This window comes from Microtus oregoni, unplaced genomic scaffold, assembly GCF_018167655.1.
Source record: "Microtus oregoni isolate MIOR12 unplaced genomic scaffold, Mior012 000000F_ref0000247, whole genome shotgun sequence".
Lineage (NCBI taxonomy): Eukaryota > Metazoa > Chordata > Mammalia > Rodentia > Cricetidae > Microtus > Microtus oregoni.
In genome coordinates, this window is record NW_024543059.1 from 42805238 (window position 1) to 42830158 (window position 24921).

Below are 24921 nucleotides of genomic sequence, written 5' to 3' on the forward strand. Positions count from 1 at the left end.
GGAGATGCCAAGTCCATCATCATATGCAGGGTGTCTCTTCTGGCTAGTGTGGACTTGACAAAAAAAAGGCCAAAGGGAAAGAGTTGTTGGGTCAAATTATGTATCACCTGAATCTATGGAAAGTGACTATTTTGGTGTGAGGTTCATGGATTCAGCCCAAGTAGCACATTGGTTGGATGGTACAAAAAGCAAGCAAAAATTGGTTCACCCTATTGTCTTCATCTTTAAGTTTTATTTCTTGGAACCAGATAATCTTCATGAAGAGCTAACTGGTATTTAATTGTTATTCAGTTAAAACAAGATATTTTCAGTGGGAAATTAGTCTCCCTTTGATACGGCAGTTCGGCTGGCAGCTTATGACCTGCAAGCTGAACTTGGTAATGATGAATGTACGGGACACAGTCCTGGACTCACCTCTGAGTTCAGGACTGAAGAGATGGAACTGGCTACTTTTTGAGAAATGGGAGGAATACAGAGGTCAGACACCAGCACAAACTGAAACCAATTATCTGAATAAAGTCAACAGCTAGAAGTGTATCAAGTTGATACACATGTGGTTAAGGCTAGAGATGGGAATGACTATGGCTTGGAACTAACCCCAACAGGAGTCCTTGTTTTTGAAGGAGAGACCAAAATCAGCTTATTTTTCTGGCCCAAGATAATCAGATTAGATTTTAAGAATAAATTAACTCCAGTGATCATGGAAGATGAAGACCAGGACATGGAGCAAGAACAAGCCTTTGTCTTTAGATCATCCAAAAGCCTGAAGACCCTTACAGAAATGCATTGTGGAGGACTATGCCTTCTTCTGCTTCTGAGGACCTGTTCAAAAGAGTTCCCATCAATCAAGATTCATCTGACCAGGATCACGATTTAGATGTAACGGAAAAGACAGTATCAGACCACAAAACTAACAAAACAAGAAGGTCGGCCTCCTTTGACAGAAGGCCAGCAAGCAGTGCTGCCGAGATTGCCTACAGAGGACAGCAAGCACAAGAGAACCTGATGATCTCAGTGTGCAGACTGCTTCAACCCACTGTGACAATGACTCCCAGCAAGCTTGGGGTGTGACATCTCCTGACTCCTCCCTCATCCTCTGATCCTCTGCCGGTGGCAGGAGAGCACCTCCACAGAATTCTGCTGCAGACTAACACAACAGGAAATGGCTCTCTGCTACCAGTGAGCACCAGGGGAACACAAAGGTTGTGCCACTACCCTGGACTGTACACAGAAGCTACGCTGACTTTGTACCTGAGCACAGCGTGAGGAGTGCTGGAGACCATCAAGATGCTCATTTTCCTGGTCACAACTGAGATGTGAGTTACGCCGTTTTAGGCTGTGGAACTCTGCCATCCAGGTTGGCCATGGATTTTATGGCATTTCTAGAGAATGGATTCCATTAGAAGTGCTGGAGAGAATTCAATTCATACGGAGTCACTGGTTACACAAAGCTGTGGCTGACTTCTGTGGAAGTGAAGAGAAGCTGCAAGCTGACATTGACGATGGCAGATGCTGTGTTGAAAGGGTGCGCGTGCCACTGTGGCCTTGGTAGGGTTTCCCTAATCTCAGCTAAATGCACATCGCTCAGAATATCTCTCAGGAGGTTTGTGTCAACGGTAAACTGTCAGTTGTCATCCTACCACGTGCCACCTAAGTAAACAGAATTTCAAAGAACAAGACACACAAAGCACACCTACAGGGTGTTCGGTCACGGCGCATTGGCCTTCAGTGATGCTGTAGTAATACTGTTCTCATACTCTGCTTTCTAGAGTGACCTGTGTTATGATGTACGGCGTGAGAGGGACCCTGGCAGGTCCCATGGCAGGTAAGCACCATGTGGGCAGGAGACAAATATGCCATGCAGATAGAGTTTGAGTGTGGAGTTTATTGAGAGGAGAGTAAAAGGGAGGGAAGGGAGAGAGACTGAGAGAAGGGGGAGAGAGAGAAAGACAAAGGCCTAATTGGCTCTTCAGAATAGCAACATAAAGATCAGGAGTTGGCGGAGTTTGTCCCTTAAAGGGACCTTTGCACCTGCGTACAGTCAGCACACTGCTTACCATGGGCAGCAGGGTGATGCACTGTGCCAGGTTCCCAAGATTCAGGGCTAAGGTGTGACTGGATACTAACAACCCATGTCTTAATTTCAGCTAAGCACCTGTGGTTTTATAAAAAGTTACTACATTTTATTTTTATTATTATTATTACAAATTTTCACCTCCTTCCCTCCTCCCATTTCCCTCCCCGTCCCCCGTCCCCCTCCCTCTCCAGTCCAAAGAGCAGTCAGGGTTCCCTGCCCTGTGGGAAGTCCAATGTCCTCCCTCCTCCATCCAGGTCTAGGAAGTTGAGGATTCAAACAGACTAGGTTCCCACAAAGCCAGTACATAGAATAGGATCAAATCCCAGTGCCATTGTCCTTGGCTTCTCAGTCAGCTCTCATTGTCAGCCACATTTAGAGAGTCCGGTTTGATCACATGCTCCATCCATCCCAGTCCAGCTGGCCTTGGTGAGTTCCCATTAGATCGACCCCACCGTCACAGTGGATGGGCACACCCCTCGCGGCCCTGACTTCCTTGCTCATGTTCTGCCTCCTTCTGCTCCTCATTTGGACCTTGGGATCTCAGTCCAGTGCTTCAATGTGGGTCTCTGTCTCTATCTCCATCCATCGCCAGATGAAGGTTCTATGGTGATATGCAAGATATTCATCAGTGTGGCTATGGGACAAGGCCAGTTCAGGCGCCCTCTCCTCTGCTGCTCAAGGAACAAGCTGGGAACATCTGCTTGGACACCTGGGAACCCCTCTAGAGACCAGTCTCTTGCCAACTCTCAAATGGCTCCCTTAATTAAGATATATACTTCCCTGCTCCCATATCCACTTTTGTTACCTCGTTTGGAGAGATAAATCTGATTTCTCTGGGTAGTTAACAGGTAGTTAACTAAATGGTTACATTACTAGCAGATAGTTATACCAAATGCAAAATGAAAAGTTTTTTTAGATCATTGCTCTTTGTCACTGAAATTTCTTGACAGATCACCCAGTCTCATAACGCCCTCATAATCTGGCCTTATACAATTTTTAAAATTAAAAAAAAAAAGAAAAGAAAAAGAAAATTCCTCTCTAAGATCAGGCTGTAGGCAAGCCTATAGGACGTTTTCTTAATTAGTGATTGATGGAAGAGGGCCTAGTCCATGAAGGGTGGGGCCATCCCTGGACTGGTGATCCTGGGTTCTATAAGAAAGCAGACGGAGCAAGCCAGTGAGCAGCACTCCTTCACGGCCTCCACATTCCTGCCCTGTGTGAGTTCCCGTCCTGACTTCCTTTGATGATGAACAGTGACATGGAAGTGCAAGCCAAATAAACCCTCTCCTCCCTGAGTTGCTTTGGTGGTGGTGTTCCCTCACAGCAGCAGAATCCCTACCTAGGACAGAGGCTTGCCACATCTGGAGAGTCAGCTTCATAATGATGCCCCAGGAAGGCTGCCTAGCACCCACTTTGACCCAGGAACAGAGTGGCTGGCTCTGAGGATTGTTTTTTTCTGGAGTCAGGGTACTTATTAAACACCATGTGGGTCTTGACAGAAAACAGAAGAAACAAAGAAACCAAAGTAGCATGCAGGTCCAGAGGAATTAACCCACAGGGTTTCAAATAATCCAACCCAGGCCCAGAAAAGGTGCTGCAGCCATTGGCGTGGAGACAGCTCAGAACTGCCTCCTGCGGCTAGAGTTCTTCAATCTTTTGGAGACCATGACTCAGGTACAGCTGGATTCTTAATGTTGTCACAGAAAATTCAGCTTCTGACTCACTAAAGAAAAGAATTACAAAACAAACCATCGAGGAGAATATTTGGAGTTTATTACAAAGAGATTTTACTACACATTGAAACACAAGGACTGAAAAAAAGGCACTTGAGAAAAACTAACAAAAGTGCCCTGAGGTCATGGGTTTCCCAGAGAACCACCTTCCTTCATAGGCTTTACAATGCTAATACACAGAATTTACTATTTCTCTTACTTGTTTGAGGCAGTGTCTCATTGTGTAGCCCTGGCTGGCCTCGAACCCACTATGTGGATCAAGCTGGCCTCAAACTCACAAAGATCTAACTCCCAGTGCTAGATTAAAGGTATGCAATTCCATGTCTGGATTAGACACAGAAGGACTTTGGAAGTCACTGTCTCTAAAAGGTGGTCCCTGAAGTGCACCTGGCAGGGGAACAAGTCTAGGTTGTAGAAATACAGGTAGTTAGCACATCCCACTGTAAACAAAGCTCTTCTTACCTAGGAGGTTCCCGAGAACACATGGGGGAGGAGGGAGACCTTCCCTGGGGTCCTGGACGCGCAGGGCTGGTATATGCTATTTTAACACCCTTCACATAAATGTTCCGATTGTTGACCACAGTCACACAATTCATAAATGTGAATTATGGCTGAAACTTTTTTAAGCTGGTGAGAGGCTCCAGCCAGACTCCCCAGCAGGGGGCTCCATCCTCTCCCCATTCTCTCCACTGATTTCCTATCCTGCCTCATATAGCAACAGTAACAGTTCTAGTTTGGAGGACATTAGCTTCTTGTTCCCCTAAGCTTTGAATCTTAGAAGGCTTATGTAACACATCAGAAGCACAAATGTCTTTAGCATACAAAGGAGCTAGCACTGATCATCGTCAATGCACAGAGACCTCTTCTCTACGAATTCATCATCTGTTAGTGAAGAATAACTTAAGGTGTTTTGTTCAGTAGGACGACATTATAAGGCCTCTCAGGATTTTAGCACCGTGTCCACAGACCATTTCTCTGCAGTGCAGGTGCATCTCATACATATAACAACAAAACACGTATTTCAAGGCAAACAGGCAGATACAGACTTCAAGTAGCAGGACTGTGCTTGTCAAGTCTTTCCTTGGTCACAATATATTTCATATAAAAGAGAGAAACCATGGATTACTTGGCTTTGTAAACTTTTGAATAATACATCAAGTTCATATACACAGCTTTACAAATTCCTAGTCAAAGACACTAAAAAACACTTTTAAAAACTTGCTTACAAATATGTCACTTTAAAACCATCAACATATGCAGTACACTGGTGGGATTGTTGGGGGTCTCACGTCTCACTTGCACATAAGGAGACCTTGGGGTTTCCTTCCTATCTATGATCCACATTCCTGTTTTACTGTGTATGCGTGTGAGGGGGAAGGGCATGCCATGGGGAGGGTGTGGAGGTCAAAGGGCAACGATACAAAGTTGGCTCTCTCCTTCCGCCTTCACTTGTATTCTGGGAATGGAACTCAAGTGCCCAGACTAAGCCATCTTACTGGACCTGATATTCCTTCTGTTTGCCTCGATTACAGACAGACAGACCAACAGACAGACAGATGATAGACAAATAGATAGGTATAAATAGCTGTTTTCTTCTCTTGTCATACTGCCCTAGCTAAGATTCCAAGAAGTATATTGAATAAGAGCAGAGAAAGTGGACATCCTTGTCTCCTACCTGAGTTTAGTGAAAACACAGTAATTTTCATTTCTGACCTCCACACCCATGGTCAAGCTCACACACATGCAATAAATAAATAAATTAATAAATGTTAAAAAAAACCCACTTCCTTTCTTGTTATGTCCTCATCTAGTTTTGATATGATGCTAATGCTGACTTTCTAAGAGAGTTTGATGGTCTTTTCTTTCCTGTGTTCAGAAGGCTGGTGTTAGTGCTTTATTGAACCTTTGGTAGCTTTGACCGGTGATGTCAGGGCTTGAACACTTTTTTTTTTTTTTTTTTTGCGAAGAGCCTTTATTTTAATACTTGGTCTCTCTGCATGTCCAATGTATTGGAATAAACAGAGAGCCCCGAGCTCAGTTAGAATAGGATTTTATAGTAATAAAGGTGGGGGTGAGGGGTTTCTGAGGTTCAGGACACTTGATTGGCTCACATTTGTCTAGGGGTGTCCTGGTGAATGTGTGCTGGCAGGTGGTCCTATCTACAGCAGTTGGAATGTTAGGCATTTGCTTTGGATGGTGCCCAGGTAATCTCAGTTTATTGTCCTTCCTGCAACCAGGTATTGCTTCAGGGTAAACTACTGAGACTCAGGCCTCTATTAAATTTATCGATGGCTGAGTCCTACTCTGGTCGGTGATAATGGTTGGAAGTAAAGAACTTCCTTTGGGTGACCTGTTCATATTCAAAGCACCAAAGACAGGACCCAATCTTGGGTCCTGCTTGCCCCTGGTTTTAAGGAGGCAGGGAACTACTTAAATTAATAAATCCATTAACTGACAACTCTGGACCTAGTGTATTAACAGACACTATAGGTAGTTATCTTGTCCCTCATGCCAGGAAGGTCCCCCTTGTCTCAGCCTTTCAACCTACTTTGGTCAGTAGGTATGGGACGATGTGTTCCTTTCCACAACTGCTTCAAACTGACATTGGGGCGTTGTTATCCAGGCCCAAGCAGGTTGAAAGGCTAGCCACAGGGGGGAGCATTTAGGCAATGGGGCACTCATCAGACTTCATTGAAGGAACAGGGAGTGTTTACATCAGCTGGACTGGTCCACATCAGCTTTCAGGAAGTCCAGGGCTCACAGTCATTCAGAGCAGGTTTTGGTCAGCTACTCATGCCTAGATTCATCTGCCAGCTAAGTGGAAGCCTATTGAGATAAGTTTAAACTAGCAATAGAAGTTTAAATTTATTTACTTAAAAACCCATATTGTAGAAAAAGAGCAGATAACGGGTATCTGTAAACAGAAGGAATAGACTCATACCTTTGAGACCTAGCAAGAACTACAGATTTCTTAGAAGCATGTATATTTTTCTGCTGTCCAGAGAACCATGTATGGTTTGGACAGAGATGAACACTACTTTGTTTGAAGACATTGTTGCTCTTACTATTATTATCATTATCATTACATAATCTCACTTCTCCTAACAGATGTGTTTAAATTATTTATCTCATCTGGGGTTAACTCTGGAAGACCATATATACCAAGTCATTCATCCAATACTTTAAAAATGTTCTAATTTAGCGGAATGCCTGTTTTTAAAGAATGTCCTGGACTCCCTGAGCTTCTGAATGGCTCCTTTCTCATCTCTGATCTTATTAAGGTGGGGCTTGGCTTTCTGCCAGTAGCCTGAGTAAGGATTTGATACAAAAGGACTCTCTGAAGTCATTAACATACTTTTCCATTTCCATTTGATTAATCTCTGCCTTAATTTTAATTCCTTCCAACTGTAGATTTGAGGTTTGGCTTGAGCTTGTTTTTCCAAGGCCCTATGGTGTATCGTCAAGATATTTATCTTAGTAGACACTTAGAGCTAGAAATGTCCCTTGCAGACCGCTTTCATTGGAGGTTTCGCCATACTGTGTGTTTTCATGATTAAGAATCTCACATAGAAAACAATCCTAAAAATTACAGCTTAAATTTTCTTAGCTGACAGCATGTCAAACGGCTGGACCCCATGTCAAGGAGCTGTCCACTTGTGAAGGACACTGAAGGATGAAGTAAAGACAGAAGAAATGGATGCGAGATTCAGGCCAAGTCACGGGCTTTGTGCCCTTTTCACTCAAGGGTTCCTGCTAAGTGGTAGCAGCACCTGCATAGCAGCTAGAGAAAGGCAAGAACAAAAGACAGCAATCAGCGTCACAAGAAACCCTTCCATAAAACCTTATGAGCAGGTTTCCCATTGGCTCAGGCCTAGCCAGGAAAGTAAGCCCCAGAAAACAGTTGGCCTGTGTTGGGTCAGCAGCCTTTCTTTTCTTCGTCTTTTAAAAGCAGACTTATTTCTGTGTTGTTTCTGTGTGTCTGTGTGTGGCCTGCATGAGTTTCTGTTCACCGTATGTGTACATGATCCTGTGGAGATGAGCAGATGTTCCCAAGGAGTTAGGAGTCACCATGTAGGTGCTGGGAAATGAAAACCCAGGCCCTATACGAGCATCAAGTGCGCTTACCCGCCGAGCATCTCTGCAGCCCAGCAGTCCTTATCTTCTTCTCTGACTATCCCAGTTCTCTGAATGCAGTGCAATGAGAAGCATCAGCCATGCAGATGGTACCTCGGCAGGCCCATAAATGATGCTGATCCACTTGACAACCTAGACCCTTCTAACCAACACGTTTGCACTGGGTCCTGATCCTCTAAAGCAACTGCACTGTTCTCTTTGTTTGGATCAGAAATTTAATTTAGAATATCTAATGGGGACTTAGAAATTCTTGGTCCCCCACTGAAAACTTGTAGTCAGTTAGCCCACGAAGGTGTTAACAAAATGTGAGCACCAAGGTCACTGACTCCCTCTGTTGATGACTTAATGTGTGGCAGGACACTACAGTCCATTCATAGTTCAAAGCCCCGGTCTCAACAATAGGGTCAGATGCGATTCCCAGTGCAAGTTGTATCCCATGGACAGGCAGAGGCTCCACAGTCCTTCTACAGAGTCACGGAGAAGAGACCAGATGGGAAAACTTTTTCCTAAAGCAACATCAGAAAACAACACAGAAGCCCCAGTACCCATCCCCAGAGCTCCTGACACTGTCTGGTGACTGTTATCACAAATCCCCGAAGCCAAGTTCTATACATGGGCCTGTGCTTTGTCTCAAGGTACTTACCATCTCCAGAGCCAGAAAGCTAGCACTAAACCCAGCAGAACACTGGGAAAAACAATAGTAACATATATCTCCACAGACCCTGGAGAGAGAGAGAGAGAGAGAGAGAGAGAGAGAGAGAGAGAGAATGTTAGGATTGTCACTACTGTCAACTTGAGAGGACTGAGACTCATGTAGCAGACAACCCTCTCTGCACATCTGTGCAGGATTATCTACGTTAGGTTAACTGAGGAAGGAGGACACACTTAACTGTGCCTAGCATTGCTCAATAAGTTGGGGTCCTTGACAGAGCAAGGAGAAGGCAAGCTGAGCGCTCAGTGCCTTCTGTGTCATGACTTCACACTGCGGCCACCTGCCTCAAGTACCTGCTGCCATCATTTCCCTGCCTTGACAGACTTACCCTTGAATGGGAAGCCAAGAAGAAGCCCTTTCTTCATTGAGCTGCCTTTGTTGGGGCATTTTCTGACAGCAACAGGAATAGTTACAAATACAAACACACACAAAAAAACTTACTGGACCCAAGACTACACAGGACTGGTGCTAAAATCTGTGTGGCTGGTGCCACTTCTCATCGGAGATCAGCCACCAGGCCTCTGAGCCACCATTCCTAAAACGTACATCTGGACATCTGTGTATTTAGCACAGCAAAGTACGGTCTGATGGCGGGCTCAGTGGTACACACCTGGAAGCCCAGCCTTAGGGAGTTTGGGAGTTCAAGGCAATTGAGCTAAAAACCGAAACCTTGCTTCAAACATAAATAAAGGAAGGGAGTGGAGATGTGGAGATGTCGCCCCACTGTGGAGTGTCTGTCCCGCAAGCACCAAGCCCTGGGCTCAAGTCCCAGCACTGCATTAAGCTGGGTGTAGTGACACAGACCTATATTCTAGCCTTCTGGAAGTAGAAGTTGGAAGATCAACGGTTCAAGATCATCCTAGACTTCATAGCAAATTCAAGGTGATCCTGAACGGAGGGTCTAAGATGACTCAGTGAGTTAAGGTAATTGAGTTGCATCATTGCTTCCACTTAAGGAGGGAACTGACTTCAGAGTTGTTCTCTGCTGCCCACACGTGCACCATGTTGCATGCCCCCACATACATACATACAAACTTTAAAGGAAAGGAGAAAGAAGGCATGGAGGGAGGGAAGAAAGAGAAAGAGAGAGAAGGGGAAATGAAGGAGAGAAAGGCGTATGCGAGAGACAAAATAAGGTCTAAGTAATATCACACATTATATGTCACACACAACTTTATGGGTTCTAGACTACATCATATACAATCACATCCACCCGAACAAAAATGCATATTAGAAACACACAGCATATTTAAGTTACATTCATACATGCTTCTAGTCCTTACTCTAGGCACAGTGCCATCTCCCACAGCTCACCCGGCACAGCCACACCTCTCTCTCTCTCTCTCTCTCTCTCTCTCTCTCTCTCTCTCTCTCTGTCACACACACACACACACACACACACACACACACACACACACACGGCCCTATTTGATCCTTACCTTCTGTATTCCTTTCAGTTAAGAAGAGATGTTTAATCAACAGGGTCATCTCCACAAAACACTAGAGCCACAGTCAGGGCAGCCCAGATACGAGCTCAAATCCCTCGCCCTACCAGGAGGAGCTCATAACTGCAGTGGGTGTGCTAGCCTAAGACTCTGGTGCTTCGTAGGAAGCCTTAACTATCATCACGTCCTTCCATGGACTCCTCATCTTGATACACACCTCACAGACTACTGATTGAGGGACCTATAATGGGACTAGAAAGCGGGCTGGTGCAGCTGCTCCCTGGTCTCTGACAGTCTCTTATCCTCAGAGGATGATGCTGGCCCTGGTCTCCAAGGAGCTGGCAAGCTGCCCACTCCCTGTCACAGGAACATCCAGATTCTTAGGCTGTTCTGAGCTGACAAACAGCCCTGATGGCACTATCCTCCCCGCCCCCCATCTACTTCTGGGCTATCAGCACAGGACCTAAATCTGGACTGCTGACTCTGGGGTCCGAGCTGAACTAGAAGCTTGTTCTCCTTTAGCCCCAAATTTCCTCTCCTTCCCCAGCAAAGATCCTAGACTTCTCAAAATCCCAAGCATCCAGTCACGTGTCCTCAAGTGTGTGTGTGGGAGCAGGAGGATGCTTACCTTTCTCGGGCAGTGTGAGATTGAGCTTCTTGGGGACAAGCAAGGATCTGTGTGACACCACACAGTGATAGATAGTCCCACGGTCTTGCAGAGCTGGCTTCAGGGCCAAAGAGCTGGTAACACTGAAGGTGCCATCCTCATTCTTCACCGTGGGACCAGTGACGATGCCGTCAGTAATCACTCGGAAGTGGGGATCCTTCAGGGTACATCTCCCCCACTTGATGGCAAAGGCTTCTGGGTAGAATCCATCCAGCTCGCATATAATGCGCTGCCCTTCACCATTTCGCTCCGCTTCCACAAACAGTGCCATGGCTGGGTAAGCTGCCATAGAAAAGAGGCACAATTTGGTTAGAGCCAACCGCCTGTTTCTTTCCTCACACCACACTGAACGGCTTCTATCCCAGCAATGAGCTTAGGGACCACACAGTTTATCACACCAGACTGGGAGCTCTCTGGAGGTTGACAGGGAAGACCTTATTGGTATGTTTGACCCCTGGCAGGTGCTCAGGGTGGTGAGTGAACACATTAATCTCTTCTGGGTATGATGGTGGCAGTGCCAGCAGGGTGCTGGCATGTGTGCTGTGGCCCCTATCTACACAGCAATTTTGTCAAGCAGAGTTTATGAAGCTATTGTCAGACATTTTTCAGATTATGAAAAAGCACTGGAGCATAGCTGCAGTGGACACTACTGATTCTTAGCATGCTTGCCTTGGAAATGCCCTGTGTAGTTTAAAGAGACACTGCAGGAGGATGCAGTCGTTTGGATCTATTCAGAGGGGCATGAGCACCTTCTAGGAAGTGTCCGGGACAGACGGCTAGCCTGGTGAGCAGGCACAAGCTGCACTACCAGCACAGGGAGATGGAGGCGGGAGGCTCAGAAGGCAGGGCCGTCTGCAGCTACACTGCAAATCCTGGCCAGCCTAGGCTACCTGAAACCACTTTCCAAAAAAACCAAATAAGAAAATAATGTCAGGTCATAAACTATGAAGGAAAAAACAGTAAGTTAGTATACTAAAAATGCAACGATTCTGTGTAGAAGTTGGCAATGTAAAATGATAAGGAAGACTTTAAGAACCTATTTTGTGAAATACACAGGCAATAAAGGTCTTTTATCCAAAACAGACAAAGTACTCAGCCACACAGCAAGTTCAGAGCCAACCTCCTGGGATGCACAAAACTGTCTTCAAACAAAGAAAGAAAGAAAGAGAGGAACAGACTATGCCAGTGAGTCTAACTAAACACCCAAATGCACAACACCCTGACATCAGGTGATGGTAATGGCACTGATCTAAGTAACTGCAGACGAACGCCCTGGGGTCGAAGGCAGACGCAGTCACAGACACGCACTGTGGTAAGGTTGGCTTGAACAGCAGAAAAACACCTGCCACAGCCCATGCGACCTTCCAGGAACTTAATGAGACCATGTCCAAAGATATTTAATGTTCGTCCCAGTCTCTCAGGTTGGAAGTAGCAAAGTGGAATCAGCTGAGATCCGAGGAGCCCAGCCTGGCACGAGCTCCTGTCCCAGCTGCCTTCCAGAGGCGCGGAGTCAGTGAACATGGACAGGTATAGCACTTGTTTCTGAGGCAGCCAGCAGCCAGCGGAGAGCAGACTGCTCACCAGTGCTTCCCTACAGCCCTTAGGCTGGTTATCTCTACCTCTGAGGACAGGAAAGGGTGCTGAAGTTCAGAGAGACTGGTCAGTTGCTAAAGTTTGTCAAAGTGTTTTGGTTTTGTTTAGTTTGAGCAGGAGTAGGGGCTGGAGCCAGAGACTGGACTTTACAATCAAGCAGCATATAACTCCTCACAAAATGTGTAAGCCCAGATGGCCTTAAATTCAAGATGCTCCTGCCTCATCATTTGCCTCTTGACATGGGTTGCAACGGACAGAACTGAAAACCACGCCCCTCAGCCTGTCACTCATGTTCTAATCCTCTGCTCTGCTTGGCCACCCACACATCCACCACTAGCCCCAGCACCATCGGAACCACAGGGAACTTTCATTGAGGACTCACCCACGACATCTAGCCTGGTTATTCCCTCTGCCTGGTCAGGGGTGACCACCAACTTGCATCGGTAGTCTCCTGCCTCCCTCAGCTCGATCCTGGGCAGATGGAGGGAGGCATCTCCCCGTTCTAGCCTCAACAATGACACACTGGCTCCAGGTCGGAATGCCTTGAGGTGATTTGCATAAAACTCATATATGGGGACCTCGGCTTCATGCCACTCATTCTTCAAAGACCAGATGATTCCCACAGTCGTGATGTTCAGGTGGGGTGAGCCAGGGATTTCACAGACTATAGTGACATTGTCATGTAGGGATACCATCTGTGGTATCTCTGCAGTCTTCACTTCCAACCCACCTATGGAAATAAAAGAACTCGGTTACAGGAGGCTCTTGGTACCCAGCCACTGGAATGTGATGAACAGCCCCTGTTACAGCCTTGAATAGCTCAGAACAGCTCTGACCTAAGGGCCATTGTTAATCCAGACAGATCTCCAGCCCTGTACTTTCTTTATAAGCTTGTGTTGGCTGTTAGGGGGTCCATGCACATTTAAGAACCAGATAATTAATTTTTAACTAAAAATTACATTTACCTAGTGTGTGTGTGTGTGTGTGTGTGTGTGTGTGTGTTAGTGGTGTGTATGAGTGTGTAGCTCCTACATAGAGGTCAGAGAACACTTGTGGAAGTAAGTTCTCTCCTTCAACCATGTGGGCTCCAGGAAGCAAACTCAGTTCATCAGGCTTAATCTGCCAGATCATCTCAGCAGCCCCAACTGATCAATTTCCACAAAGAAGTCTGACAGGAGTCACAGCAACGCTGTAGATTCATTTGCATTTATAATAAAAATGTTATATTTTCAGTTAACATGTTTGGTGATGTGCTAAGTACGGAGTTCTTCATCCTTCCCAAATTGATATGTCAAGGCTAAACCCCAACTGGGACAGCATTTAGAAGTAAGGACTTTGGGAGATGATTATGGCATGAGGTTGCAGCCCTCTGAATGGGATTAAAGCCATTGACAAGTGTGTAAGCTGCAAGAAAGACCTCTCTACTATGATGACAAAATAGGAAGCTGTCCTGGAGCTGAACTAGCCAGCCCCTTATCTTAGATGCTCAAGCTACAGAACTAAGACCCTTACATCGTCACCATGAGATGAAGCTGTTCCTCCTCACATCTGCGAAACCTCTGGTAAAGATGCCTGGGTGAGACAAAGGGAGTTTTTCTCCAACCTTGCCCATGTTCCCACATCATGATGAGGAAGCAAGGCACCAAGAGGGATGCAGTCAAGGCAAGCTGCACACTGTAGGTCCTCAAAGCACAGCTGAGCAACCAGTCAGCATATCTGCACTATGACAAGAGCACTCACACATATATACATATACACACATACACACACATATATACATATACATACATATATATCTGCACTATGACAAGAGCACTCACATATATACATATACATACACACACATATATATACATATACATATATATATCTGCACTATGACAAGAGCACTCACATATATATACATATACATACACACACATATATACATATACATATATATCTGCACTATGACAAGAGCACTCACACATATATACATATACACACACACATATATATATACATATACATACATATATATCTGCACTATGACAAGAGCACTCACACATATATACATATACACACATACACACACATATATACATATACATATATATCTGCACTATGACAAGAGTACTCACACATATATACATATACACACACACATATATATATATATACATATACATACATATATATCTGCACTATGACAAGAGCACTCACACATATATACATATACACACACATATATATACATATACATACATATATATCTGCACTATGACAAGAGCACTCACACATATATACATATACATACACACACATATATATCTGCACTATGACAAGAGCACTCACATATATATACATATACATACACACATATATACACACATATATCTGCACATATATATACACATATATATCTGCACTATGACAAGAGCACTCACATATACATACACACACATATATACATACATACATATACATACATATATCTGCACTATGACAAGAGTACTCACATATATACATATACATACATACACATATACATACACACATATATCTGCACTATGACAAAAGGCAGGGTAAGAGATGGCAGGGTACAAGCCCTAGGAGCCCACCAGAGATGGCAGGAACAACAGTGGCTTCCCTGTTTCCCGGTTCCTTCACCATTCCATCCAATCCTACCTGCCATGGGCATGTACCACAGAAGCGACAATAGCAATGTCAGCAAGCCAGTGTGGCGCTCTGCTACCCATGATGAGCCCACAGTGCTGAACTGAACTGGCTTGCTCTGCCCTCCACAACTCTTGGGTGGTCTTAGGCTGCTGCCATGCGGGGAAGAGCTACTACAGCAGAGAGCAGTGCAGCATGGGCCCTTGTGGTTCATGTGCGCACTCTCTGGACCCCTCTGTGAAGTCATCAGCACATGCATTTTCACCAGCTGAGCAGTGAAGCAGAGGCGGTCCCCTCAGAGTATGGTGGGTCCTGGCAGTCTGCAACAGAAAACAAGTTCAGAACAAGTGGACAAGTTTCTTAAGCAGAAAGACAAGAAGCACTTGAAGATTCGCGTGTCCAGGCTCAGCCAAGTGCCTCGGCTGTATGGTGGAGGGGGCTTTGAAGGTGTTTAATCAGCAATTAACTTCAGGTCTTTACGAAAAGATGGGATGTCACACTCCATGCCTTCTCTACAAAATGCCATCTGGAAGAGGACTGGGCTTAGTTGGCAGTGTTTGCTTAAAGGGCAGATAGAGGCACTAGATGAGGTAACACATACTTCTAAAGTTAGCACCAGAGAACTAAGGTAGCAAGAGCAGGAGTTGAAACTCCAAGTTAGCCTGAGATACAAGTGACCCTGCCTGGAAAAAGTTTCCAAAGGAAACAAACTCCGAGCACCAGGAGTTTGAGCACCCGTCCTACATCTGGCACATAACAGTCCCAGAAAGACAAGGCATTCTAAGATATTCCTCAGTAAAACAATATTCCCCACCGTCCAGATACAAGCCTCAGCCAGATGCCCAATTTGAGAGGAAGCACCAAATTCATTTTCAGTTATTATAGCTTTCCCTTCCTTTCCTTTCTGGCTTCAGGCCCCGTCTCCCAAAACTCAACCCTTAGAAATCCCTTTCCAGTTTGTCTGCTCTCCCTCTCTTTCCCTTAGATGTCCCAGTCCCCCTCTCTTCTCTGTCCCTTCTCCCTCCATCATTGTGTCCCACCCCCTCGCTCCTCTCTAATCGCTGGTATCCTCTGAGGCTGATGACAAACACACAAGCTGCTGGACCCAACTTGGAAGAACAGATCTGCCTTCCCCTCGACCTGCTCCTGCTCCTGCTCCACCACTAGCCACGAGGAATTCCCATTAAGGCACTGGGCAGGTTTTCTCCATCTATGGAGTCTCGAAGTTGTAAAAAGAGATGAGAAAGAGAGAGACTTTTCTGTCTCACCACTCACCAAATCTGTCTGCTCGGTCCACAGAACCTCTAGAAATTACAAGATGCAAGCCCACCCTCAGGGCACCGCTGAGCGGGCCAGCAAGACACGGTGGCGACGAGGTGGGGTCGGGTGGAGAGCGGTGCCTGCGCTACTGAGCTTGAAGGAAACTTGCTGAGGGCTCAGCTGACTAGCGCCTGCAGGAAGTGGGCGGGACGTATCGGGGTGCGGCAAGGCGCGATAGGTGGGGCGAAGGAGGGAGAAAGAGCTCTAAACTAGAGCTTGGCAGTGACAGCAGCAGCTAGGACATAGTCCCCTCCTTCCTCGGCAGGTTAAGGCAGATTAAGGAAGGCTCTTCTGTGTCTCTCCCAGCTTGGGAGACCTGCTGGACTCCTGGCTGCATCCTCCAGTCTCTGCCCCCTTTCCTTGTCCTCGGTGTCACTCCCCTTTCTCCATGCTTTCCTTCACGACATCTGTATTCGAAAGAGTGACCTCCTCCACCCAGATGGACCTCTAAAATCCTTTCTAGAATCACTAATGCGAAGACCCTGTAAGACAGTTTGCTCCCATCCAGATCACACAGTGTTTATCTCCCTTGTGAAGCTGACCCATCTCAGCTCCCAGTCTTCCCAGAACACACTGTGTTCCCGGTCCTGTCCCCTACTGACCTGGGGCCGTGGATGCCACTGGAGCGTTTGGGAGTTTAGGAGACTAGTTCTTGGCAGTGCCCTTACTGACACAGGGAAAAGTAAACTCTTAGCCCTCCCTTCTCTGAATTATGGCCATGTTCCTACCAGGTGGGCTTGCTGGCTCCCCAGCTTCTCAGGTGGTGCAGCCCGCCCCCTGCTGAGCAGACGAGAACGAAAACTAAGAACGAGGAATCGATGAACCGCCTACTCCTCCAGGTGGCTTTGCTTCAGGCAAAAACCAATCAGAACTGACAAGGTGAATTGTTCCCCTGGCAATAGATAGCAATGGATCTCGGTCCTGGGACACGGACACAGGCATCCGTGTTCTCTGCTAACTTTGAGCATCAGACAAGCGTGACTGGAAAACCAGTGCTTCTGCACTCCCAGGAAGGCCCCGTGTATGGGCTGGATGGGTGTCGTTAGGAATTCTGGAGATAGACTCTCACCGTACTATCCTCTCAGGCCCTTCTGCTTAATATTTCGTTTACGGTTAGAAAACTGTATTCTTTCAACATCGTCCAGTTTGTCTTTTTCCTTCTAGAGCGTAATGCATAAAACTTAATGGTAGCGCGTTTGGATTCCGTTCCCGACAGTGCTGAAAAATAAAAAGATGGTCCGAGGAGATGGCTCCGAGCGTAAAGACCGAGGACCAGAGTTCAGACCCCAGCTCCCACATCGTTCCACCCGTCAGCCTAGCGCTAGAGGTGGCGGCAGCTCTCAGGAGCAAGCTAGCTAGCGTGCTGGAGTAGCTGACCTGATGAGTTCCAGGATCCGCAAGTGACCCTGCCTCGGTGAACAATGTGGAGAATCACTGACCAACACAGCAACCTCTGCTTCCACCATGCACACACTGCATGTGTGCACCCACCCCCATGCATGCAACATATTCAAACCCATGCCAAAAACAGAAATTACAATAAATATGCATTTACCTCATTTTAATATAATTTAAAATGAACATACACAGACATTAATTCGAACAATACTTTCAACAAGTACTATGCTGGGAGAATTTTACTATCCATGCAATGAATTTAAAATAACAAAACATTAGCGAACATTACATAAAACCTCTGTCTCAAAGCCCAGTTATTGATTTATAATTTTGAAAATAGTTCAAGGATCAAAATAAACCGAGAGAATTAAATCTCTTCTCCAGGCTAACAGAATTTTGTTTCCAAATTTAAAATGAAGAGAACAGATTCCTAGGGCGGGCTAGCAAGATGGCGGCGCCCTAGAGCCGGTGAGGTGAGAGGACACGGGGCTCCCGGGGACAGCTGCACCGGTGCGTTATGGCCGCGTCCCCGCACACCCTCTCCTCGCGCCTCCTCACAGGCTCCGTGGGAGGCTGTGTCTGGTATCTCAAGAGAAGAGCTATACAGGAATTGCCACACAGGGTCACACGTCTGTTCAGGAATATCAATAATCAGTGGGTCATGGTCCAGCACTTAAGCTTCCTCAAGCGCATGCCTCCAGCCTGCCTTTGTCCCAGAAGCCAAATGAGGAGTTGATGGAGCTGGAGGCTGCCTCCATAGTGGAGCGTGCTGTCGACACAGCCAAAGAGACAAAGGAAGAAAGGCAGTGGAAAGAGATGAAACTTCACGCTGACGATCTGCCCAGCAATTTGGCTCGACTGTCCAAGATCAAACTCACAGCTCTCATCGTGAGCACCACTTCAGCAGGCTTTGCGCTGGCTCCAGGCCCTTTCGACTGGTCCTGCTTCTTGCTTACTTCCCTTGGAACGGGCCTTGCATCCTGTGCTGCCAACTCCATCAATCAGCTTTTTGAGGTGCCATTTGACTCGAACATGAATAGAACAAAGAACAGGCCCCTGGTTCGCGGACAGATCAGCCCATTGCTAGCCGTGTCTTTTGCCACCTGTTGTGCTGTGCCAGGAGTGGCCCTGCTGACCTGGGGAGTGAATCCACTCACAGGAGCCTATACACCTGTTGTTACACACCGCTGAAGAGGATCAGCATCGCCAATACCTGGGTTGGAGCCGTGGTTGGAGCCATCCCCCTTGTCATGGGCTGGACGGCCACAACTGGAAGCCTTGATGCTGGCGCACTCCTTCTGGGCGGGATCCTGTACTCCTGGCAGTTCCCCCACTTCAACGCCCTGAGCTGGGGCCTCCGTGAAGACTACTCCCGAGGAGGCTACTGCATGATGTCGGTCACGCACCCAGCCCTCTGCGGGCGTGTGGCACTGCGCCATTGCCTGACTCTGATTGCTCTGTCGACTGCTGCCCCCGTACTGAACGTCACCACGTGGGCCTTCCCCATCATCTCCCTCCCCATCAACCTGTACATCTCCTACCTCGGCTTCCGCTTCTACGTGGATGCAGACCGCCGGAGCTCGAGGAAACTGTTCTTTTGCAGCCTGTGGCACCTGCCGCTGCTCCTGCTGCTCATGCTCACCTGTAAGCAGCGGCCAGGTCGGGAGGGGGACAAAGGAGAGGCTCCAAGCTGAAAGCTAGCTGGTGTGTGGGGAACGTGAGAGCAGACATGTGCAGGCGAATGCAGAGCACTGCCCTGGGCCAGTGGGAGTGTGTTTTGGTGATTCTGGCCTGCATACAGAGCAATGGATGGTTTAGCTGGTGTCAGATTGACGGGTGCTGCGTCATCACTTAACGGTTCTTTTTATATTAATATCCAAACTGCCTCCCAAATAAGAAGGGACTGGCATAGTGAGTTAATACAAAAGAGAATATTTTTCTCCTTGAAGGTCTTTAAGCATCTTTCCCTCCAGCCCTGTGTTCTCTCGCCCACATGACACCTTTGCACATCTTCCCCTTCCCAACACACGCATACACAAATACCACCTGAAGGCCATGGTGGCCATTGGTCAGACAGCTGGATGCTTGAAACCCAGACTCTATAGTTCTGTATCCTGAGGCTCCCACAGGCTGCCTCAGAAGAGTACGTACTGTGGCTACAGCACCCCGTCTCTGCCATGGAGATGGGGCCTGACTAGCTTTCTCCTTACCAGCGTTCTCAACCACATATCCCATCGAGTAACAGAACATAGGGAGTGAGGATTCCAAACGGTTGCCTGTAGCATCCCAGGCTGCACGGCCAGCACCTACCATCACCCCATCCCCTCCCCACATCAGGACTTCAGAAACACCCGGAAGTACATGGCGCCTTCATCCCTCACTTTGAAGTGTAGGCATGGTCTGAGCATTTCTTTCTGGAAGAGTGTCACTTGACATGATCCCAGAACCCCCTCGGGTACTGTACCACTGTAGTGGTGTCTGGCTGTCAGAATTTTGCTGATGACCTTCTTGGGACTTCATGGAAAAGAGAGTGAGCTGGGCCAACAGTCCTTCTGTGCTCATTCTTACCACTTTTGTGTAAACAGCATTTTCACTCTGGCGCCTCCTGAGTCTAGAAATTCTCCTCTGTGTGTCCAGTGGGATTCAGAGAGGGCCGGTTGGGCCCCTAGTGGCCATGGATCCAGTTCTGAGAATTCATGGCCTCTGATACAAAATGCAGTCACCTGTAAGACTTCAGTCTTATGTGTACCCCTCCAGGTCCACAGAGAGGCCTGTTGCCTTAAAGTTGTGGAGCCTGGCAGGGTTTTTGAGTTCCTTGGTCTCCCAGGGTGCTGTGTCCCGTTGGGATTCTCTCAAAGGATTTAAGTCACTTGAAAACAGTTCTTGAATTTGGACTGTTCTCTCAAAAATGTGAAAGGCATGGGCTGTGGTCCAAAGGCAGAGCACTTGCTTAGCCATGCTCTAGGCTCAGGGTTTGATTTCAAGCACCCCAACCCCCCAAAAGAAGAAAAAGAAAAAGTGGGGTGGGGTGGGGTAAGTTTGGGTCTAGAGTGACTCAGCACTCTGGTATCTCTTTCTGCCTATTGTAATATTACCTCCTGGCTGTGTCCTGGCTAGTTACTGTGGGAACGGAATGGGGATGTCTGCAAAGGGCATCTGTGATTTGTTGCAGCCTCTAAGTCTGTAAAGTGTTGATTCTCCTCCTCCCAATAAAACAGTTACATAAAAAAAAATAAATAAAATGAAGAGAACAGTTCTAGTTAACATGTTTACACAAGGTTTACAAAAGGTTCAGTTTTCTACTGCTGTGAAGAGACACCATGACCATAGCGACTCTTCCACAGGAATGTGTTTCATTGGGTGGCTTTACAGTTTCAGAGGTTCGGTCTGTTTTCATCATGGTGGCACATAGAGGTATGCAGGTTGACCGGGGGCTGGAGAAGGAGCTATGTCGTGATCCCCGGGCAAGAGGAGGTGGACTGAGATACTGGCCGTGGCTCAATATTTAAATAAGAAAAGAAGAATTAAAAGTAATCCTTGAGCTGTAGAATTTTTTTTTCTTCAAAATTTAGAATAGAGAGCACATTCTCAGGGCTAGGGCAACAGCTGGGTCAGTAGCGTTTCCTGCACAGGTATTAGGACCTGAGTTCAGGTCTCCAGCATGCATCAAACAAGCTGGTGCACCGGTGCACACTAGTGACCCCAGTGCTGCGAGGTGACTCAGGTGGACCCCAGAGGCTCACCAGACAGACAGACAGGCTAGGTAATCTGCCTGGTGCAGAGTCCAGAAAGGGTGTCTGGGGAAGTCTGAAACCCGTATCTGATTTGTGCAACCAGGTGCAACTGGAGCTGCAGACTCCGGTTGTGAGCCACTGTGTGGATGCTGGAATTGAACCCAAGTCATGAGCAACAGCAGCCAGTGCTCTTAACTGCTGAGCCACTTCTCCAGCCCACTCAATACCACCATTTAAGTGTTGGGATTATTAAGAACATGATGAATAGAGCCTGCTAGGCATGGTGGCATATACCTGTGATCCCAGCACTTAGGAAGTAAAGAACGGATCTGAGACTTTATCCCAGAATTAAAGACGGGGGAGGAGCTAGAGAGACAGCGACACAGAGAAACGGGGGGAGGGGGTGAAGGATTTTTTTTTAAGAGAAAAAATGAATTGGGAGGCAGAGGCAGGAGAACCACGAGCTATATGCTGAGTCAGAGGTCAGCCTGGCCTACAGAAGACTGTGGGGAGCCAGACTGACCCAAAACTTTCTCAGAGGCCCTGATGAAAGGTCAAAGGTCCTTGTCCAGGACCAAACTGGACAAGGCCAGGCTGAGGCTGAGGCTAGTTCCTCAAATGAGTCAAGATTTTGGTTTCTGAGGTCCCAACTCTTCCCCACTGGACTGTGGCTATCCATCCAATGCTGTGTCTTCTTTTGGACCTAGCTCTCTGCTGACCTTGGCCTGCAAATGTGTTTCTGAATAACCTTGCTTGACACCAGCTTCCACAGGACCTCTTGGGCCCAGCTGCTGGTTTTGTCTTCTCTTTCTCATCCCTGGTCCTCCCACTTGACACCTGCCCATTCGGAACCCTTATGCTTGCAGGTTCCAGTCAGGAGACCCTGTCTTAAAACAAAGGCACCAATATTTGACTGCTCTAAAGAAATACCTACAGAGTAGCAGCCCCCCAGCGAGAAGGGTAAAAAGTAAAGCAACCCCAAGTATGAACTGAGGAATTTGTGTCATTGTGGATCATAACGGAATGACCAAAACTGTCCACATATTTCTCATCCCACCCAGGAGAGCCTCAAGTGCAGAGATAGTTAATTCTATTGCATACACTCTGACACCACTAGAACTGAACATTTAAAATGGACTGGCCAAAGCTGAACAAAATAATGTGTTAAACACAGTGATTCATAGGAGCTGGCAAAGAGGACAAGATGGATTTTTTTCCGCTCTCATTTTCAAATCATTTGAGTCATAACTTAGAAATTATGCAAATGATAAATCATTACTTATGAAAGATTCCACAGAATAGCAAAATCAGAAGAATTGTAAAATAAATATTTTAACACTTTGATATATATCTACTCATGAGTCTAGAAAGGTTTTGAAAATGCCACTATTAATAAAGATGAAAGTAGACAATCTCATTTGCACAGGAAAATCAGCTGCTGAAGCAGCTCTCCCCACTGGCGGTCCAACTCGATGGCTGCACTCAGAACCACATCGCAAAGAAGCTTTCCGATAAACTTTGTGATGAAATGGACAGAGGAAAATAGATCGTGGAGGCAGAAGTAGCTGAAGAGGCAGACACTAGCATTTGGGGTCAAATTTGATGGATGGCAGAAGCCAGCAGAAACAAACGATCCGTACAGACCCCAGGAACGTCAGACCAGCATCTGGTTCAGATGGGCTGAGTTCCTTGCCAGTTATATACTAATCCCAGGTTCCAGCACCAGATAAATGGGGGGAAAATGAAATGAAAAGGAAGGACATGACTGCTCCTAGGTTTGGTGGAGGAGGAGGTTTATTGTCGATAAAAGGAAGACTTAGCCAGAGGCAGAGACATCTGGGAGAGTCCAGGATGGACAAGACCCTGAGCCATGTGGGAAGAAGAAGGGAAGGGAGAGGAGAGAGGCAGACCAAGAGGCGAAGGGTAAAGGGCCAGGTAACCAAAATGGCTGGATCATCTAGGGAAGGACAGCCAGGCCCCTGCGCTGGAGACGTCTAGGGTAGAGAGTAGAATATACCAGCTGCCGTAGTTAGGGCTTCTACTTCTGTGAAGACACACCACGACAGGAAGTGGACTGAGAGGTATCTTGAGCATAGGGAACCCCAAAGTGTGACCCAACAGTGACACGCTTACTCCAAGGCCATCCCCACATACTCCAACAAAGCCACACCTCCTAACAGTGCCACTCCCTATGAGCTTATGGGGCCCAATGACGTTTAAACTACCACATCAATCTCTCTGTAACAGGTTGGGACTGAGGGATGCTGGGAGAACCTGGCAGACAGGTTTACTTTGGTATATTAAACAGGAACACCAGTAGCCATTTGTCCCAGGTTTGAGCCTAACAGTTGGACCATAAGCCTTCCTGTTCAGTGCAGGAATTAAACTATCCATTTGGGATGATGCAGTAAACTTACATCCCTGATGCACTGGGCTGAGAGGATGTCAGTGCCTCCGGGGAGAGGGAATCTGGCCTGTGGCAGCGATCATTTACCATTCTCAATGGGATCTTTTTTTTTTTTAAATATTTATTTATTTATTATGTATACAATATTCTGTCTGTATGTATGTCATCAATGGGATCTTTTAAAAAGAAAAGTCTGTTACACCGTCCATATTTATGAATGCTTTGGGATCAAAGTGCTGCTCCTGTGAAACCCAGAGATCAAATTCTTCCCTAGATTTTAAATTTGTCATGTAGGTCCTCTCAAATAAAGCTTTACAGAACTTGGGCATGTGGCTAGGCCGTAGAGCCTTTCCACAGTATGTGCCGGACCCTCAGTTCAGTTCCTAGCAGGACAAAACCAATTATAAGCAAAACCAAACTCGGTCTCACAGACGTGCCGTAGAAAGGGTAACCAGGAAGATGAACGTGGAGGCATGGAGTGCATGTCATGGCAGCTGACGTCCAAGCAGGTATAGGATATTTCTCAGCAAGTGCAGGACCACAGTTAACACCTACCCTAAAAAACAGTACAGTCAAGATTTGTAAACTTCCGTCATTGGGAGAGGCTATTGTTTTCTGCATAGTTCAGTAAGCAATATTTGGAAGGCTCTAAATTCTTAAATTGGAACCTCACTGGTATGGGGTTGTTCTCTCAGTAAGCGGTCAATAGTGCTGAAGCCGTAAGCTCACATTTCTCCCATTAGCGCCGTCTGCAGTCACTGCAGCTTGTCCTGGCTCAGTTCTGCAATTTCTGAGAAATGCTTATTAATTCATAGCTAACTGTTCATTCAGGAAATAAGGTTTGAAAAAGTTAGGGACCCTTGAAATGGAGGGTTCCTGTAAGCCCAATACTAGGGAGTCAGAGGCAGGGGATCACCAACATGAGACCCCATTGTAGTGATATTTCATTTGTATTTTAATAAATAAAACTTGACTGAAGATCAGAGAGCAAAACAGCCCCACTTATCAGCCTTACAGACCAGGCAATGGTGACACACACCTTTAAT

General features: G+C 46.6%; 1 protein-coding gene and 2 pseudogenes across 4 annotated transcripts; 2 read left to right on the plus strand and 1 right to left on the minus strand.

The window, feature by feature from the left end:
• LOC121462825 lies at positions 1-1313 on the plus strand (annotated as a pseudogene).
• A 1329-nt stretch (positions 1314-2642) lies between these two features.
• On the minus strand, positions 2643-16435 carry Ncr3lg1 (natural killer cell cytotoxicity receptor 3 ligand 1). Of its 4 annotated transcripts, XM_041635575.1 has the most exons (6): positions 16292-16435; positions 15029-15336; positions 12744-13091; positions 10730-11050; positions 8588-8666; positions 6087-7591 (listed from the first exon to the last, which is right to left on the minus strand). In XM_041635575.1, the coding sequence occupies exons 2-6, from the start codon at positions 15273-15275 to the stop codon at positions 7564-7566; spliced, it is 1023 nt and encodes a 340-aa protein (XP_041491509.1). In that variant the 5' UTR covers positions 15276-15336; positions 16292-16435; the 3' UTR covers positions 6087-7563. The 4 variants fall into 4 exon arrangements, with proteins under 4 accessions (XP_041491658.1, XP_041491509.1, XP_041491572.1 ...); XM_041635724.1 differs by lacking the exons at positions 6087-7591; positions 8588-8666 and adding an exon at positions 2643-2678; XM_041635638.1 differs by lacking the exon at positions 8588-8666.
• A 1816-nt stretch (positions 16436-18251) lies between these two features.
• LOC121435822 lies at positions 18252-19588 on the plus strand (annotated as a pseudogene).
• The last annotated feature ends 5333 nt before the right edge of the window (positions 19589-24921 follow it).

Coding starts and splice junctions, on each gene's coding strand:
- Ncr3lg1 (XM_041635575.1), bottom strand. CDS start 15,275: ATGCATGTGCTGATGACTTCACAGAGGGGTCCAGAGAGTGCGCACATG. Junction 11,051..12,743: donor AACCAGGCTAGATGTCGTGG/GTGAGTCCTCAA, acceptor TTTCTATGGCAG/CTTACCCAGCCATGGCACTG. Junction 7,592..8,587: donor GCTTTCTGGCTCTGGAGATG/GTAAGTACCTTG, acceptor GCCTTTCTCTAG/CTGCTATGCAGGTGCTGCTA.